General features: G+C 46.8%; 2 protein-coding genes across 5 annotated transcripts; one reads left to right on the forward strand and one right to left on the reverse strand.

Annotated features, from left to right (window-relative positions):
• Positions 1–285: 285 nt before the first annotated feature.
• On the forward strand, positions 286–5133 carry LOC118504493 (RRP12-like protein). The gene is made up of 8 exons (XM_036039016.1): positions 286–689; positions 755–3019; positions 3089–3248; positions 3313–3585; positions 3662–3939; positions 4013–4164; positions 4231–4774; positions 4846–5133. The coding sequence occupies exons 1-8, from the start codon at positions 286–288 to the stop codon at positions 4955–4957; spliced, it is 4188 nt and encodes a 1395-aa protein (XP_035894909.1). The 3' UTR covers positions 4958–5133.
• LOC118504500 (transport and Golgi organization protein 2) lies at positions 5061–7356 on the reverse strand. Of its 4 annotated transcripts, none has more exons than XM_036039022.1 (3): positions 6948–7356; positions 5462–6573; positions 5061–5394 (listed from the first exon to the last, which is right to left on the reverse strand). In XM_036039022.1, exons 2-3 carry the CDS (start codon positions 6103–6105, stop codon positions 5172–5174), a joined length of 867 nt encoding a protein of 288 aa, XP_035894915.1. In that variant the 5' UTR covers positions 6106–6573; positions 6948–7356; the 3' UTR covers positions 5061–5171. The 4 variants fall into 4 exon arrangements, with proteins under 4 accessions (XP_035894915.1, XP_035894916.1, XP_035894917.1 ...); XM_036039023.1 differs by lacking the exon at positions 6948–7356 and adding an exon at positions 6709–6885; XM_036039024.1 differs by lacking the exon at positions 6948–7356 and adding an exon at positions 6705–6885.
• Between the last annotated feature and the right edge of the window lie 12308 nt (positions 7357–19664).

Raw genomic sequence — 19664 nt, forward strand, 5'->3', positions numbered from 1 at the left:
CATGCAATCGTCAATGATAAATTTATAATTCATATAAAAATATAAACTTTTGTTTAATAATTTAATATATCACCGATGTACTGGTTGAATGTTTACATTGCCCAAGTACCAATTTCAACACAAACGATCAAACTTCAAAAACGCTGCTGTCATCTACTGATTTTGACAGGACGAATGTTTTCATTGTAGCCAGCCAAAACTCGTGCACGTGCGTTGATCTGTTCCGTGTGGTTTTGCAAAGTTTACCGATTCAAAGTTGATAATTTGCATCAGGAGCCTATAAAAATGAGTAAATTTCGTTCCAAGCTAAAGAGGAAAGATGGATCAAAGCGATGGAAGAAAGGAAGTGCTTCTTCGTCCAATCCGCAAGAGAGCAAGCATCGAGCTAAGGCAAAAAGCCGGTTCTTCCAAACAAACCTAAGCCTGGCTCCGACTGGCAATCCAGCTGACCAGAAAAGCAAGTTAACGCTCGAGGCTGTGCTAAAACATGAAGCCATACAGTCGTACGGGAGTGGAGGTGCGGACAAAACGAAGCAACCGACAGTGAACGATATTGCGGCCAGCATCAAATCGTTCAGCATGAAAGATGGCGACGACGAGCTGATGTCCGACTCACAGCAGGGAACGTTCAAAACGTTCCAAACGTTCGCCTCGAACTGGAGTGCCTGTTCGAACATGAGCTTCAAGAAGTAAGCCATTGAAATCGTGTTTAGCAGAACATGCGTTACTTTTATTTATGAGAATTTCGTTTCAGGCTACTGACCAACTTCCGTGCCGATTCTCAGCTGCAGAAAGATATGCTGGCAATATTGGCCGCCCTTACGGAGGTTATAAAGGAGCATTCCGGTACTCAAAGCAGCACGGAATACTTTCTCGCCCTCATGGAAACAATAGAGGCAGCCAAGGAGGACAACGACATCAATGCCGCCGTTTCACTGCTCGCCATGGGTATCAAGTCCGTCCCGCAGGCTGTGCTGCGCCAAAAGTTCTCGGACACAGCACAAACGCTGCTCGCTCTGCTCGAAAGATACACCGAAACTGACAACCATGCAATGGTGCGTAATCTGATCGGTTGCATTTCGGTGATGCTAAGGGCGCAAGCGTACGATCAGTGGAAGATGTCTTCGACGCTGAAATTTTTCGACGCCATACTAGCGTTCACCACGCACACAAAACCGAAGCTACGCAAAGCGGCACAGCACGGTGTGGTTGCCGTGATTCACGGCAGTTGCTTCATGGTTCCATCAAAGCAAGACGCCGACGAGCAACGGGAGCAAAGAGACGATGACGGTGAACCGGCACAGAAGGCTAACCTTGTGAAGCATCATCCGGCCGGTGGTCGTGTGGCTCGATTCTGCATTGGACAGTTTAAGCCGGAAAACATAGCCAACAATCAGACGGTCATTTTGCACACACTCGGGCTGCTGCATAACGCGCTGCCCGGATTTAACAAAGACGACATCAAGCTGGTCTCGGAAAGCTTGCTATCGATCATGACGGCCACTAATGTGCTGATTCGTACGAATTGCTTCCAAACCTTCCACTCGCTGTTCACGTCAAAGACGGAAAATCTTACACCCGTGCTGGCGGGCAAGCTACTTTCCGCACTGTACGATTACCGGCCAGATCGGTCCGACTCGCGTCAAATCATCGCTTGGTTAACAGTGCTAAAGGAAGGTCACCTGTTTCTGGCCAAGTACGATCTCGTTCTCTGCAGCACTGCGCTGCCAAAGTTCGTACAGGTGTGTGCGCAGGATTTCTGGTCCTCCGAAAAGCTGGATATCGTGTCGGCCGCCTCCAACGCGCTGAAGGATATTCTGTACGAGTGTGTACAGCCGTGCTGTGTTGATGCAGCGGAGGTGGAAAAGCATCGTGTCTCGATAGAGAAGATTCTGAAGTACATCATTGACGTACTGTGTACGGCTCCGTTTGGCCATGCGTCGAAGCAAGTGTTGATCATTTTGGCAATAGCGTTTGATACTACCGGACGGTACTTTGGCGAAACATTGGCACCTGCCCTAACCACGCTCGGCACACGGTACGATCCTAAGTCGTCTACACGCTTACAAATCGAGCATGCCGTGCTGCAAGCTGTGGGATCGATGGAAACCAGCTTAGTGTTGCAATGCATACCGCTCGCAGGAGAGGACGGAAAGATCGATCTTGATCGTACATGGATGTTGCCGTTACTGCGCGAAGGTTTGCAGCATTCCAGCTTCGAACTGTTCAACAGCGTCATTCTCAAACTCGCCTACCAGTGCTACATGCTGTGGCAGAAGTTTAAAGAATCGGACAACAAACATCAGGCACACATCTTCGAGCTGTTGTGCTGTCAGCTGTGGGGTCTGTTTCCCGGCTTCTGTCGCAAGCCGAAGGACGTATCCAACTTCCGGCTGATTGCAAAAACGCTCGGCACGGTGCTGAACGAGAATCCTGATCTGCGTGCACCGATTCTGGACGGTTTGAAGGAGCTCATAACACACCTCGAAACGCCCGCCGATCGGGAAGAGATAGGACGGTTTGCGAAAAATTTCCTACCCCGGCTGTTTAACATCTACACTACGAAACCGAACGGTAGCTACGAGAACGAAGTGCGGCAAGCCGCATTTGAAACGATTCAAGCGTATCTTTCCATCACTCCCACACCGGTACTGGACGAGATGTTCAATGTGGCATTGCAGCAGCTGCAAGAAAAGGCTCCGGGAACGTTCATCTACGACACGCTGTTCGATATTGTAGAGCAGCTTGCCCTGTACCAGACGCAGGAGAAGCTAGTCGAAATCTACAACAAGTACATTACGGTCATACTGAAGCAGGACAAAAAGCAGGAAACGGTCGCCAAGAACACCGCCAACATACGGCGTCAGATGAAGAAAGCGTTTAAATTGCTGCGGGAAATTTTGGCCTCCAGCAACGAAGGTTGCGTTGGGTTTGTAGAAGCCAAGCTGGGTAATATCGAAAAGTTGTTGCTGAGTACGATGCGCTTAACGTACGAGGGCATTCAGGCACCACGATTAGAGTAAGTTTTAAACCCGTGTGGGTCCATTAGTTCGATCGGTTGAAATCATTCTTTTGCTACCATTTGCAGATGCTTGAAGCTGATACTGGAAAAACAGTCGACGGTTGTGCTGGAAAGCAAGTTGGTGACGCGCACACTTTCGGAAGTGGTCGCTACGTACCATTTGGATGTTATAAAGAAGCAACAAATTGGTACCGAGCTGCTGGAAAAGATCGGTGAACTGTTTGATGTGAGTTTGATCAGCTCATTCTGCGGACTTTGCGCTAACAGACGGTAATGGTTTACTCTTACAGAATCAGGAAAAAATCAACGATTTCATCGATCTCATCATTGCTGGCTTTTTGGGCGACAGTCAACTGATCACCAACACGATCGGGGTGCTGCGTACCGTGCTGGAAAAGTTTACCGGATCGTTGGCGATCGATTCGCTGAAATTTATGCTCGATCAGGTGCTTACCTTCGTAATCGGTAAAACGCGAATGGAGGTCGACGCGGGGCTACATTTCCTGTACGTTTACACCAAAATTCTTCCAATCCCGCTCGTGACCAACTATCTTTCGTTGATCGTAAGTGTTTCCGTACCGTAAAAGCCAAGTAATATTAGTTTAGAAAAAACGATTACCCTTTCCCGTCACACGATAGGTAAACTCGCTCTCGACGATGGTTCCGGACACTAGGCGACATTGCCGTTTGCTGTTGGGCTATATTTGGAAGAAGTTGTGTAAGCGGTTCGGTGCACAGGAAGTGATACAGCTCGTGCCGGGCAACGACGAGGAAACGCATAAGCGGCTGAAGAAAATCCGTAAGGATCTAGCACGGGCAAAACGCAACAAGCAGGAGCGTGGCGGCAAGAACGCCCCAGAGGAGGAGGATGAAGAGGAACCCGACTTTGCGAACGAGCTGCAAAAGAAGAGCTTAACGTAAGAGTGGCAAGAGAATGGAAAGTTAATTGCAGAAAGAAAAAAACACATAATTCCACCTTCAATTCCACAGCATCGATGATATCCTGGCGGACTCTGACTCTGATTCCGGTGTGGAAGATGAGCGCAAGGGTCGTAAGAAGAAGGGCGTGGATACGTACATTAAGGAATCGGAAGACAATATCGTTGATTTGGCTGATTTGGATGCGATCGGAAAGATTACAAGTAAGTGGGCGTGTAATGTTTTCCCCTTGCCTTTTCCGACTGATGTGAGCACCTTTCATGTTTCAGCCAACGAACCGATGGATGTGTCTGGCAAGGATCAATCGCGTGCTGGCACCAGCAAACAGCGAAAGGATGAAAACCGTGGCTTTAAAACGGCTGCCGATGGTCGGCTCATTATCAAGGACATTGAGGATTACTCCGATTCCGATGAAGATCCGGACGAGGCGGTTGGGTACGTGGATAAGTCGAAAAAGCGCATCTACGACGAGGACGACAGTGATGATAGTCAGGACGAGCGGGATGACACGGAGCCGAATCCGGAAGACGATGGACCATCGTCCCGGAAGCGCAAGGCGCTCGATGTGCTCAGCGCCCGTTCGGGCATGTCGGGTACGTCGAACCGATATGTGGCCGGTGGTAAGGGTATCCATCGACCGGTGGCTTCCTCTGTAAAGTCTGGGTACAGCAGTAAGACCAACCGTACGGCCAAATCGAACGCTTCCACCGGTGCAGAATATCGGGCGAAGAAAGCATCGGGAGATATGCTTAAGAAGGGCAAACACGAACCGTATGCCTACGTTCCGCTAAGCCGCAATTCGCTCAACCGAAGGTAGGTTCTCTATTGTGTGTGTGTGTGGTTTGTATGGAATGTTAACTGATCACTTCTTTATGGTTCAACAGAAAACGAGCGAAAAATGCGGGACAATTTAAGAGCATTGTGAATGGGGCCAGAAAAGGAGCAGCTGCTGGTTCGAAGAAACGATTGCTAAAAGCTGGTACGAAACGGAAGTAACTGAAAACCAATTCGATATAGAGCCCCACCAGCAGCAAGCACACGGATAGGTTCGGAGGTGTATGGAGCAAAACAGCAACACACACATGGTAAAACACACCGCTACACCGCTCGTCAAGATTGTTTATAAGATGAAATAGAAGTTAACCAACATTTATCTATATCACTTGATGAAATGATATATTGTCGTGCTTATTACCTGTTCCCTTTTCCACTAGGAAAATTCGCGTTCGATTCTGGTCCTTTCCCACTGACCCGTTTCAGGATCGGTGCCGATCAATGTTTCCTCGATGAATTCCATGTGATTGCTCTGATCGATCAGGATGACGGTACGGGTGCGACTGCCGTAACTTCCGCCAGCCATGCGTACGTTAACGCTCGAAAGAAATTCCGCGTGCTGTCCAGCGCGCCTCGTCAATTCAGCGTCCGGGAAGTGGCTGTAGGCGAAATGTGCTTCCTGTTAGACGTTTGAGCACAGGCATCAACGCGTAACGCACCACTTACCGTACATCGTTCTTCAGCAGTCCCATCAGCTCGTCCACGAAAGCTTCTCGATCCGCAAAGGGTACATTACGTCGAGCCACAATTTCGGCAAACTGTTCCCGTCCGCGGCATACTTTCTGTAGCGGTTTGTCCAACGTACTATTACCGAAACCTAGCGCTTGCCCTGTCTTGCACGTGTCAATACTGTGCGGTGCATTGCTCGTATGCAGAATGGTACCCCCTTTGGTGGTTTGGCTCTGTTCCCGTTCACCATTCGCCACCAACTCGATCGAGACAAAATTGAACGCACCGAAGTTATCCTCCGCTAGCAACTGTTCACTGTACGCACGGCCGGTAAGCTCTCCCGTAAGAAAGTTAGCCACGATCGGTCCTCGGCCGTTGCTTACGTTAGCTTTGCTTTCGCCGGTAACGTTTAGCAGGGCGCCGAGTTTAATGCGTCCTTCGGGATGGTTACCGATCGCGAGCCACGTACCACCTTCACGACCCGGTTCCATATCACGCCCACCGATGACACGCGCGTTTTCCTCCCACGGTGCTGCGGATTTGGCCGGTCGGGCATAGAATTCGTCCCGGTTAGATGCCAACACCAGCCGGTACCGTCCGGGCACGGAACCATCGTCAACGTAAACAAACAGAATGCACATTTTACTCTCGCGATCGAACTTCTACTAACACGATCGAGCGGGCGATGATTCGCTATCACCGTACGAACGGGCCGTTGGTTGGCCTTTTTGGCAAACTGTGGCGGCCCTGCGCTTGCTACTTTGTTTGCAATTAAAAGCGAAACCTGCTCTCCCCGCTCGAATTGTTTTTGTTTTGCGTTTCGTCAGCGTTTCGTTTCTTTTGCCTTGCGGCCCGGGCCGCGCTTCGCTACATTCGTTACACTGACTCACATTGATCGCACACACAGACACACCAGCGAGCAGCTCTCCTCGGACGTTAATCCACAATCACACGCCGATAATGCTTGTTCGATGGCCTTCCTTGGTAACGATTCGCGGTAGCTTCGATATCACCGTCAGCGGTTTCTCTTTTTCCAAACGTTTGATAACTGGCTGTTTCGGCGCGTCGTGTCAAAGGTCATCCACCATCCGCTCGTTGATCAAGGCTTGCTACGGATGATAAAGAGTAAAATATGAGATAACCGCACCGGGCTAGAGGGACGAAAGGGGGAGTGGAGAGTGGATGTGGGGTGGCCGAGGGTGGTGATGATGGAAAGATATTTTTGTTCGAACGTGCGCACTGACGATGCATCCCAATCCGCGCACGGTTTTTGGAGGGTTGGCGGTCGATCGGGTGTAGAATGCGCTCTGCCTGGTACGATTTGTCAACCATCAGTTGACCACCCCCGGGGAGGGAACGTTACACTGTTCACTGGCAGTATAGATAATGGAACGACGCGCGTTGTCTTACGCCCCGAAGGCAAACAACACATCCGCTAGTCAAGAAACAAAAACGAAAAAAAACAAATGCTGATAAGCGATACCTTTTAGCGCTGTTGGACCGCGATCACACCGCGATTCGATTGCTGCGTTACGAACAGATGATTTTCGGGTGGCAGCAGCAGCTGTTGTTGCTGCTGGTTCCACTGTCGCTGAGTACACTGATGATGGGTGCGCAGGTGGGTACTATTTTCCGAGGCAAAGATACACATACGACAGGCGGTTGCCGAGAGTAGCGATAGTAAGTAAATTTACAACCGTCAGATCCGCTCACCACGCGCTGTTCACCTGTGCCGAGACTGGATGCTCTGCCGGTCCGGTCAGCAGAGTAGCCTACTTCGGTGAGCCTGGTAAACATTCGAAAGCTTGGTAGGTAAGCCATCGTTCAACCGTGCTACAGTGTGGAACGAAAGTTGTGCGACGGTTGATGGTTCAGATGCGCATGAAATAAGCTTTTATTAACAATATATCACAAATGAGGTACTGAAGGTGATCTTTCGCGCTTGGTTAATTTTTTTTATTGGCATTGTCATTCTTTTTGATTTTTTCATATAATGGAGAATTTCTTCGATTTACATTTTTTGTCCTAAAAACAAAAATAATCACTTGATCACTTTATAATTAATATTTTAAAAGGGAACATTATTTTTTCTATAAGAGGATGGTCAGTGGTTCAGAGTAAGAAGCGCCGGTCTTACAAACGGCTGTCCAATCAAGTCCAAATATATGCATCAAAATCAAGTCCAATCTGTAATCCAGAAATTGAATGTCAGCACCTCTTGATTTTACAGTTGAAAAGTAATAGTATCATCAGGAAATTACAGCAATGTTAGACGAACTCAAGATAAAACATCGCATTCACTGCGTAGCATACAGGAAATGAAATAAAATGTGTCCTGACGAAGAACTATTTATTTTAAAAAAATTAAACATAAGTGCAATAATAAAAATATTAATTCCTGAAGAATACACTCAGTTCTACTATAAATGTAGAAAAATGTAATTCATTAGCTTCATTGAATAAATTGTCCAAAATTTTTATATAGTTAACTATGGAAGAAATTAGGGAGCATTTCTTTTTCTTTTGTGAGAATTGACGCAAACCGATCATACTTGATGAGTGTACTGATTTGTACTGAAGATTACAACACACAGTTTTGAAATCGATGGGAAATATCGAATTACAAAACGGTACGGGAATGTTTGCAAGATAAGAATGCAGCTTAATTTGTCTTTGTTTCAACAAAGTGTGAAACAAAGACGATTTGATACTGCGAAGCAGTGCATTGCACCGATATGCATCGCTGTTCCAGGCACAGGTGGTAGTTAACCCTTGAACTTCTGGCAGCTTCTCGGATCACTGTTAGATAATTTGCTTCTGATTACACGGAAGCTATAAAATAATGTGCCACGAATCAGAAAATCAGTCCCAGAAGCACTCACAGCCACAACAAAAAAAAAAGCTCAAGATAACTGGGAGTGACTAATTAGTAAAATGTGCGCCATCTTGTGACCGTCATGTGTTGCTCGCGGCTGGCCGCTAAAAGGAAACAATTGCATCGGAGATAACCGCCCAAGACAGAAACTAAAACAAACCCACACACGGGAAACCTATAATGCGTCCACCCCATTCCATGATTCACGGGCTCAATCGGGCTAGATTGTCTATGATTGCAATTCGTGGCTGCCGGGTTTTGTGAATGGGTTGAACGAACGATAAATGGCCGCATCGCAGGAGACCGCCAGATCGTTCATTCACCCCATCATCATCATCACCAGCAACATCATCACCGAAAGCCGATGTTGGCGGAGCGGATCGGTTGAACGTATCGGGTTCCCACTCGCCCTCGGCACAGTTCCACCTTGGCCAGGTTTCATGACCCTCTTAGCTAACTCCGGCAACTAAGCTGCTAAACACCACCCGATAGCACGGTCCCCGGTCGACGGTATAATCATGACATTCGGGTCTTATCGTTACCGTTACCGACTGCCAAAATTCGTAGCCAGCAAAGGTTATTGACAGATAGGCCGGTGGTGCATCGCAATATCGTGCCGTATTTCGTGTGATAACATTAGAAGCAGATGATTGGGCAAACTGGCTGCAAAAATCAATGTAAAAACGAGGAAAGATGAATGAACGATAACTGGTTGACGCCACTTGACGAGTGTAGACTAGCCCGGATGCTAGGATGTCAACACGTCAGTAATCCCAACACACGGTTGGAATGTACGTCGTCAGAAAGATCGCTTACTACTTAATAGCGTTTGCTGATCTAAGGTGCAACCCCAATCAAGAATTTACAACCGCTTGATTAGATTAAGACATTGCTACCGTCCGCATAGACTGTGCGGAATGGAGGGAATTTCGATCGAACTTGAATGACATTTAGATGGATTATCTTATTAGCGGCCTGATTATGATGGTAAATGACCAATCGATCACGACACTCGGTACGTACCCGGTACGAGCTTTAAACCTTCTCCAGAAGCAGAGGACAGAAATGCGGTCCCTTCCAAGGGGCCATCCAATTAGCCGACCGATCGAACCGTGTTGCTACGTTGAGTACCGCTGTAAACAAACGCTTCGGAGCCGCTGTTTGATCCGTCCAGCCACACCACGTGCTCGCTTCGCCAGCTTCGGAGCTGCATCGCGCGCTTCTACTACGCTGAACAGGATCGAAGATGACAGATCGCTATGGCAAACGCTCGCCAGCCCACTCCTTTTCACCTCCTTCTCCCCCCCCCCCCCACCCATGCACATCCACCTCCAAAGCACGACCTTGAACAAGTTTAATGGCACAGAAAGCTCGTCCGCCGTTGCTTAGACGACATCAAACACCCGGCACCACACAGTACCGCATCGGCGCAAAAGCCGACTGACTGGTGGTGGCCGCTTAGGTGACTGCAGCAGCAGCAGCAGCAGCAGCACCACCAGCGACACATCTTGAACCGGCCGCCGTGTAAATGTCACCAGAAATGTGACGTTTGGTGGTTCGGGATCCGGTGCCGGTGGCAGATACGGCGGGCGCGAAACATTAGAAATGCAAATCGGAATTGGATAAAGGTGGCGCGCTTCAGCCAAAAGAGCTGACGAGATTACGCGATGGGGCACAGAAACACACACACACACACACGCGGGGTCGCAATCCGCTTTGATTAGCTGGCGTGAGAAACCGGCATCGATCGGTTTCAGTTTCGCGGGGGGAGATTGTGGTGCGGGGAGATGGTGGGGGGGGGGGGGGAATTTCGTGGAGAGGGATGAGTTGGGTGGGTGTGTGTTGATGCACCAGGAAGCCCCGATGATGGAGCGAGCGTTCGGCTCGTTTGGTGCTTCGAGTCGTAAAGTCAGGCCCTGGGGCGTCGTAGAGTAGAGCCAGTAGTGTAAGGTGCTGGATGGATATTCTTTTGTTGTTTGTTTGCTGTTGCTTCTGCATTATTGAACGATGCTAACACAGGTTGACGGTGTGCAGGTGTTAGCGCCTGGTTTCTTACTTTGCATAAGATTTAAGTCAGTTTGTTCGTAAGAATATGTTCGTTTTAGTGGGTCAGTTGTTAGACTTTCTTCATCGTGCAATGTGCTTATCGAATTGGGAGTTTCTCTTTAAATTATTAAGCTTTTAAAACATAAATAAATAGCTGTATTTAAAACATAGATGTTTTAGTGCTACACAGAGTACGTACGTAGACTTTTTTTCTACCGTCAAATTTATACAAATTTTATACAAATGACTTAATAGTAGTGACAGTTATTCATTTTACCTTTTATCATGGGGAAACGGTTTAGAATGGATTTTTCTAGCGGTTTTGTCGGGTGAAATTCCTACGATTTAAATAGTCTTCAATAACATACTATACCTAAGTAATACTTTAAAAATCTAGTGTATTCCGACTAATTGAAAAAAAAAAAAATCAAAAATTTCAAAATAAGTTGGTCTTAAGTTATTGTCTGTTGCTGTCTGTAGGAAGTTCTTCAAAGTCTCTTTATAGAGCACTCATACAAAATTGATAGCTATTCGACAGTAGTTGAAACAGTTTTGTATGAACCTTAAACATAAAGCACAACCGAGGAAACAACATGGTAACACATTCTGCTGGCGCACCAAGAAAACCGATGGAGCCGCATGGTGGGCCGTGCGCAGAACGTAACGCCAACCGGCAACAAATCGCTCGGGATGTGTCCACATGCCGCCTTCGAATCTATCCCCACATAATGCTTCAAAGGTTTGCGATCCTAAGTAGAAACGGAGCTACTAATGTCGTATGTGCCGTCGCGCGCCTTCTAAGCAATGCCGCCTTCAATGCGGTCAATCTTAATCAGTTCGATTGCGCCGGCAATTTGGTACAATGTTGAAACAACGACCCACTGCAGCACTGGCACATTGTGATGCTTATCTTTTTCTCCCGCTTTTTTCCAGCCACTGCATTCCGCACATTAGCATATCGCTGAAAGGTGAATGACCGAAAGAGTAGCAGCAGGAGAAGTGTCTCTCGGTACGCAACACGGGCTGGTTTCTGCCTTTTTTTTGTATACTCGCAATTTTCTAGCACTCCCCCTGGCCAGTTGGCAGCAGAATGAAGTTTTGTTTGGGTCTGATTTGCTCAATCAGCCATTAAACCTAGGGTCGTTCAGCGTTGGCTTGTTTCGTTCCCAAAAGTTTTCCCCCATCCTGACCAGTAGTTTAGATTAATCGGCATCCTTTCAAGGAGCGGTACAAGCATGTATGTATGTGTGAGTTTCTATTGTTGCCACATAGTAGGGTTGATTTTGGCATTATAACATCTGCAAATTTGGCAACCAGCTGGCACTGCTGCTGCTGCTGTTGGTAACGGCAAAAAGGGTCAACGATCTGAAAACATGATCAAAAGATCCTGCCGTTTTTTGTGCTGTAATTTTTTAACCAAAACTGGTTGAAAAATAAAGGTAAGAAAGACGGTTCTGACGATTTATTTTCTTGCCTTCGCTCTGTTCTATCTTAAGAGTGCAATTTGTAGAGGAATTATTTTCAAAATTCTCTTCTTCACCATCACACATCGCGTGGCGCACGGTAAATGGTGTGTGAATTACAGCGGCATGAAATCCTTGCCAAGTCGACGGTGGTCGTCAACATGCTTTGGCCCTTCCTCTCGGGCCGAGTTCAACATCCAGGTCCAAGGTCAACCGGATTTTTGGCAAGGGTTCAGCTTGTATCATCATCATCATCGTCATCACAACGAATCACAGTTTTGTAGGGAAACAAAAACTCCCGAATTACAAAATTTGTAAAAGGGAACGGCAAAAAAGGATGGGGAAAAGGAAACTTCACAACCGCTTGAAAATGCAAGCTCCGGTTTCTTCTTTACTCATCACGATTGAATTCTCCGGACAGGAGATCCTCGAATGGATGAAGCGAATCCTTTTTTATTAGCTATAACGTTGGAAAGCAATTTAAAACTCGCCGTGATTCCCTCGGTTTGAAGAGGATCCGACAGCCGGAATTACACAACAACCGTTTCGAAAAAAATGTGGTCAAACCAGATCTCCCTATGCAAATCGAAACCAAGATGGGTTAATAAATTCTGGATGCATAAAATGGAAGCATTACCGATTCCCGCAACCAGCGCAAGGGGAACTGTTGCATAATAGTGGCCGGACAGTGGCCGGTGTAACGATCTCCATCTCTCTCTCTCGATCTGTCACCGTGTTTTGCGTCATAGGACAAGATTTTAGTGACGTTCGTTAAGCGGTATAGTATACGGGTATAAGCCTGCTCGGGAAGTTAGAAGGATGTAATCATTATTCCACAACAAAACGATAGCAAAATGTCTGACGAATGAGCTAATGAAATAAAAAAAAAAACGGAGAAAAAAGACAAGTTGCTTCCTCTGAGACATGTGAATGAAAGCGGCAAAAAAAAATCACAGCACCCAAGTGCATTGCCCACTCAACCCGCCCAGCTACAACCATGCGCCGGAAAATGACGCCAGTTGCATCCGTTTCGCATTTTGCACCCCGTCCACCGTTGGGCCAACACTCAATCTAACGCCAAACTAATGGCAATGACCTAGCCACTGATGACTAAAAAAAAAAGGGCTGGCCCCGGAGCCGGCGCAGCTAGCGAGTAGGCGAGGAGCGGTGGAGCGGTAACACTAGCGCTTGGGTTCTACTATTACCACCCCTTCGCTTTGCCCCAATGGGAAAAAAGGGCAATGTACTTGGGGTGTCATACATTGCCAGGCCCCATTGTGTATGTGTGTCAAGTCCGCGGCAATAAACTACGCAATCGTTGCACTTGAAAGTGTACGGTTTTCTAAATGCATTTTTTTTTGTCATGCTGATAAAGCGAAGCGAAATTGTCGTTTGCTGGGCCGAGGACACATTTTCGTACACGTGCTCGTTACTGGTTTCTCGGGGTGGCAGCTAACTGTGAATTGGGCGGCACGAGGAGGGGGTCGCTTTGGGAGGGATTGTGGTAATTTTCAAGGTCGGAGCATAGAACGATCTTTTTGTGTGTGCTTTAAACCTATATTGCGAACATCGAGACAGGGAGGCCATTTTAATTTTTTTTTTGCGGCCAGCCAGGTAGACAGTTCGTATTTCTAAAAACCGCTGCTTTTATATGCGCATTTTACAATTTATTAGCAGGACAGTTTAGCTGTGAATTATTGATATCTCCAAGAAAATTAAAATTATTTATCCGATAATTATGTCTTAAGTTCTCATAGTTTAAAGACGGAGCTTTAGAGATTTATCTTTCGTGTAAAATCGATACATCTGCCGACAAGAGATATCCTATGCCAAGTTTTTTCTTTGAAGGCTCGGTTTAAATTTGATATTTGCGATTTATAATATTTGCTTTAAAAAAAGTCTAGTTTTGTGGGTGACTAAAGGTGATAAAATTGCAACAAACATATCAATGTTTTGAGTTTTATATTAACTTCACTATTAGGACAATAAGATGGCCCCTTAACCATGGCTATCTTAAAAGCATATTTTTTTAGCTTAATCAGAACATTATCTGTTACTCCGACTAGGATACAGAAGGATTCCATAAGGTACTCCAAAAGGGCGTTAATTTCATTAACGCTTAATTAAGATTTCATTTTTGTAAGAGGTTTCTCTGTAGAAAAAAGGTCCCATTGCATTGTGTACCGAATCTTTCGATGAAATGTATTACATAATTTTGTCATTCAAACTTTTCCGATCAAGGAAAAGTCTTGGAAAACGATCAAATTTTGAATAGCAGTCCTTTTGAATTTTTTGGGCAAGGCTGCTCCAATACAGCTAATAATTCTGGATTTTTTTGGCTGCACTTAAAAAACATAATACAAAAGAGAATGAATGATCGGGAGGATCGGTAGGACACAAGGACACAATCGAAAGATTGTTCTTTAAAATTGGTCCATTCTCTAATACGCTCGTTAAGTTTAATAGAGCTCCATTAGAGAGTAGCACTCATATCGATTCCATTTCGAAATTGCATCCATAATTGCAATTGAGTAAGCGCGTTAATAGTTCCCTCTGCTTCGTGCAGTAAAGCAGCAGCTTGCGAAATCAGCTTGATCCCAAAAGCTCCTTCACCCCTGATGGCATTTTGCTTCCGGCGCCATACGCAAACAAAAAAGTCCGATCCTAGTCAAGAATAGCTTTCAAGTGTGGTCCGCCGGTCAATGGCCCCCGCGCTGTGACAAAATACGGCTGTCGGGGGAATCGCGGACCTCGCTTATTGCGCCGTTGCGCATCAGAACGCGTAAAGTGGCATCATTTCATCATTTTCTAACACTGCACATGATCTAAGCGGGGCCCGGAACACCGGGCCCATCCGAATCACCGTTCCTGGTGCGAAGTGTGAGTCGAATGTAAAGTGTTCTTTAAGGCGATTCATACACACACACACACAGAGCCATTTCTAACATCATTTCAAACGTTTACCTACTACACGGAACCACCCCCCCCCTTCCACCCGCCTGATAGTCACACACCTGGGATAGGGAGGGGGAGGGTGTACCGGGTCTGCTGCCACTCACTAGCGCGCCCGGAATTGCGACCGCGCGCACGCCGCGTGAATGCACTCTCGCCCGACACGTGACACGCTAACCTTGACAGAGCGCTGCAACGAGCACTGCACAGTGTTCCGTAGTCGGTGTCGCGCGGATGCCACACGTAATCGGCCCCGTAATGCCGGTACGTACACCGATCGGGAACGCGTACGCGCGGCTTAGATTGCGCGTTAGATTGACGCCCGAAGAAGAGAAAGACGGTGGAAGATCGGCACGGCACGGCGCCGGGGAGAAAAGTCCAGTTTAAACAGCCGCCGGGTCGTTGTTTGCATTTCCTCGTTAGATAGGGCGAACTGCATTCACCACTAATTGGTCGACATTGCGATCGGTCTATGTGTGTGTGTGTGTGACAGAGCGGCTAGAGAGCAGGAAAGAGATTTTTCCGTTTTTTTTTTGTTGCCACAACAAACTGCCTACCGGCTAGTGATTGGGATTTTTGTCAGTGTTCTTGAGAAGTGCATCGGCCTTTTGCGCGTGAACCGAGGGGGCAGTTTGCTGTGGAGTGTTGTCGTGCCGAACGCAACAGCTTTTGCACGATGTGGCAGCGGTATTTGGGAGCTTTGAAGTTTATGATTCCATCTAATCATCGGCCATGGCAATGAATCATACACAAATGTTTGTACGGAATGCGTCGTGTGTTGCGGAAGTACAGTTAGCGGACGGATGTGTGTAAAAGTTTCTTGTTGATTGATTGATTGATTTTGCAGAAAGCACAGTAAATAATAGTTATGGAAAGGTATGGCTTATAACCACTATTGTTACTGCTTTATTGTTTAAAAAATGGGTGGTCAACTTTAAGTTAATATTTAATTTAAATTCCCCAGTAGACGATCGCATTTCAAACCGACAGCATTCCTCAAGCCATTCAAGGTACTAGTTTTCTTATTTCAAAATTGAATAGAAGCTTCTAGCAATTCGATTGGAGAATGTTCTAAAGGATAAAAAATTGTACTACACACACACTTTCGAAAATAAAAGTTTTTTTTAAATATAGTTTTTAATATAGTAACAAGAAAATATATTTAAAATTGATTCAAATACCTGATGCTTTCCCAGCCTTGTAGTTTCTGACATGAATTCAACATGTTAAAATTTCCGTTAAAATGATTTTTTTCTTATGTAAACACTATTCTTATCTATGTTAACAAGTTTTATTATGAAAGATGTTACTGTAGTACCACTGTAGTAGTGACATGAGTAACACTGAATGAAACATGTTTAGTAGATATGTGTAGTTACAAAGTATCCACAAGACAAAGAGATCAGGTTACGATATTGATCCGATGGCAAAATTGGAAGGGATTTCTAATTCACATCGTAACCGGTGAGTCTCTTTCGATAACGCTAACCAAGTCATGGGGAAAAACCCCTGTCGATCGACAGAAAATCCGAACATTAAGGGTGCTAAGGGCAGGCTTTGCTAGAGGTGTGGTAATCAAGTTGTGCGATGATGATCTCACATGGCCATATTATTTATCTTATTTTCTATACAAAAAACTATATTTTAATTTCAAACATATCAAATCAAGTAAAAAAAATGTCTAAAATTCAATTCCAATTCGTTCTATAGAATAAATATTTCCAGATGTTTTCAAATGAATACATAACATCAGTATTCTCCAATCAACATTCCTACGCCATCCTTTCACCTTTACCGGAACTGCAAAAAATAACCCCGAAGAGCAAAAAGCGAGAGTTATCCTAAGCAAACGTAACGCGCGTGCGAAGATAAAAACCGTGCACCTAAGCGAATTCCGGCAAACAGCGTACCACACAAGCTCGACAGATCGATCGAGCAATTCCAGGAAAATGCAAACATAATAATAACCATACCATACCTACCATCATCCAGCACAAAACTAACGGATGTCGATGGAATTTCTCGCCGGGTTTCGCAGAACTCGCTGATGATCGAGAAATTAAAGCGATCCGTCCGTGATCCGTCTTCGCAACCCTCGTCGACCTCGCTCAACAACAACGTTCTCGGGCGACGAAAACTTTCGCTTTCGCCATTCTTTCCAAATGATTGCTGCGAAAAGAAGAGGCAACCAAAGCTGAACCTTACGGCAGATCGCAGCCACAAAAAAAACATACTGAACTGAAAGCAAAAGCCCGATTGATGCGTGATCGTGAAGCGGGCGATCGTGGGTAGCGAGGAAAACGAGGGACGTCGAAAGGAAGCAATAAAATTCTAAGTCATGACTGGAAAGGCCCCATTCTTCCGATACCGCCCCTTTTATGGGTTAGGGGATGGAAGAGGGAACAGGGAACTGCACCCAAAAACAAAAAATGCACAAAACTGCTATTTCTTAAACCGCAGGGAATCCCGTGAAGTTGGCGTTCAAGAATCATCATCATCGTCATCTCACGAAGAGTAGAGAAGGGTAAAGAAATTTTGAATGCAGCAACGCACGCATCATCAGCATCCACAGCATCCATGGCGGTGTGACAGAAAGGCAGAGCGGGGGGAAACGTGATGGGGAGAAGGGGGAGGGGCGACGGATATGCAACCCAAAAAAAAAAAAAACCGGGCTGGCCGCGAAACGCAACCGAACGAAAAACCAGCCTTCCCTGCGGTTCGATGCGATCGACCGACGACCGGGTAGGGTTCAACGAACTGCGGACACTTTCGTTGGCGAATGACCTTCTAGGCGACGTTTACGGCTGCGCCAGAAGTGCTGCAGCATAAACATTCAACAATGAATTTTAAGGCAACAAAAAACAAACGACCAACGACGCGGCTCTGTGAAAGAGAGTCAACGGTTTGGGCTCGAGGTTCGAGAGTTGAAGATTTGAGGCTGGGACAAATAGCCCGAACAAAAAAAAATAAGAAGAAAGAAACCACTACAAACCTCGATTATGCCGAGCGAAACTATGGCATACGAAATTGGTTCGAGAATTTTGGGAACTGGCGGAAGGCCACACGATGAGGAATAGCAAGAAGAGTGTGAAAGATTGCAGGAACGTTGGCCCGGCGAGGAGGAAAAGAATAATGGAACTTTCAACCGCCGGCCCAGCAAAAGTAGGAGCCTACAGGCGTCGCTCACCCGGTTGAACAAAATGGCTTGAGGGGGCCACATCTCCAACGGCACATCGAAAGAAGTCCCGGTCTCTGGAGCACCCTAGGAGGGATCCACGGGAAAAGGGGATGTGTAGCATAGGGCAAACCGAAGGGAGGGAGGGAGGGGGGGAGCAACAACAGGGCCAAATGTTATGGCGAATTGAATTGCCCAAACTGAAACCGACAACCGGTAAAAGAAAACGGCCAAGAAACTCAGGCCACGCTGATGGTCAAAAAGAGTTCAGCTCAGGAAAATAAGGGTGGCTGCCACCATAAGGTGAAACCGTGCACGTACCTGCGTCTCCCGGTGTGTTCTCCTTTTCGCCCGATGTTCTCTACTCGCATGGCAGCAGCGGGAACGGAAATTCCGAGTAATTTTTTTTCTCTTGATTTCGCTGTTACGTTCTTTCTGGGACATCCCTAGCCCTAGCGCTTCTTGCCAGGTCGCCTCCTCTTCTGCTGTTGCGAATGTTGCGAATGAGCGTGTACATTGATTGATCACGGTACGCAGCGAAGAAGAACAACGGGCCGTGTGTGAGAACTTGCCACATCACTCAAGGCCACCGTAAAATCGGATTCCAGTCGGGGCGGACCGATTCGCGCGGTCTGCACGTGCGAACGAATGTGGAGCAGTGATCCCTCCTACGAAGGAATACGCAGGATACGGATGCGGTAGACTGCTTTCTCTGGCTGGCGCCCTGGGAGCCCGGAGTTAATTGCTTGGAGTTGGCCGCAAAGACAATTTGTTGAGGATAGTAGTTAAGGGCACCAAAGGTAATAAAAAAAAGGTTTTTGGTACACATTTACACTCGGAACGGTTGTGTTAATCCCTTGCGTTTGATGGGTCTGTACCTCGGAGCGGTCGACTAAATTGGTTGACCTTTTAAAGCGAAAAAACAGAACCTCCAATGTTAACAAAAAAAAAAAAAAAAAAACCCACAAAACTCCCCTTCAGGGTACTCTGGTGGAGGAGAAGTGACATAGGCGGCCCGAGTGTCCACTCGCCGAAAACCCAAACACGCATCAATATTCATAGCATCTTATTATCCGCTACCAGAAAGAGGTTTGTTGGTGGTCGGTAGGGTAACATTTCTTCCACCTCCCCCCAGCTTTCGTCCCGCATCAAGATGAACTCCCGCGAAAGCTAGTCGCGACGGAGCTAACGAACCCTAAGAAAATTCAGATCAGAAGAAGAGCCGGACGCGCGAACGCACGAGTGCGTGTGTTACGAAAGCGTGCGCAAGAGAGACAAGAACCGCGTGCCCCCCGCCCCCCCACCATTTCTCCTACTCCCCCCCCCTTCCTTTTTGTTAGGGCGACCGTGGGATGTACAGAAGGGAAACGACCGTACGGACCCAACTGCTGGAGAAGGCTGCCGCCAGAAAAATGTGTGCCACCGGTGGATGATGGCCGGCTGGTCAGCGCCAACGCCGTCACTCGGTCAGTCGGAGAGTTTCGTTTTTGCCAATCGTTGTTTCACCCCCAGTTTTGGGGGGGCGGCTTTAGGAGGAGACCCGGGTGAGTGGACAGGAAGGTTTTATGGTACGACGGCTTCGTCCGAACGGTCAAACGTAGAAAACTGCGATGGAAAAAGAAGCTAGGCAACGTCTCGCGAGGGGGCTTGCGAGCAGACAGATTATTACGTAGCCTGACGAGACGATCG

The sequence above is a fragment of the Anopheles stephensi genome, chromosome 2 (genome assembly GCF_013141755.1).
Source record: "Anopheles stephensi strain Indian chromosome 2, UCI_ANSTEP_V1.0, whole genome shotgun sequence".
NCBI classification, from domain to species: Eukaryota; Metazoa; Arthropoda; class Insecta; order Diptera; family Culicidae; genus Anopheles; species Anopheles stephensi.

Coding starts and splice junctions, on each gene's coding strand:
- LOC118504493 (XM_036039016.1), top strand. CDS start 286: ATGAGTAAATTTCGTTCCAAGCTAAAGAGGAAAGATGGATCAAAGCGA. Junction 3,020..3,088: donor ATTCAGGCACCACGATTAGA/GTAAGTTTTAAA, acceptor TACCATTTGCAG/ATGCTTGAAGCTGATACTGG. Junction 3,249..3,312: donor AGATCGGTGAACTGTTTGAT/GTGAGTTTGATC, acceptor TTACTCTTACAG/AATCAGGAAAAAATCAACGA.
- LOC118504500 (XM_036039022.1), bottom strand. CDS start 6,105: ATGTGCATTCTGTTTGTTTACGTTGACGATGGTTCCGTGCCCGGACGG. Junction 5,395..5,461: donor CTGCTGAAGAACGATGTACG/GTAAGTGGTGCG, acceptor TTTCGCCTACAG/CCACTTCCCGGACGCTGAAT.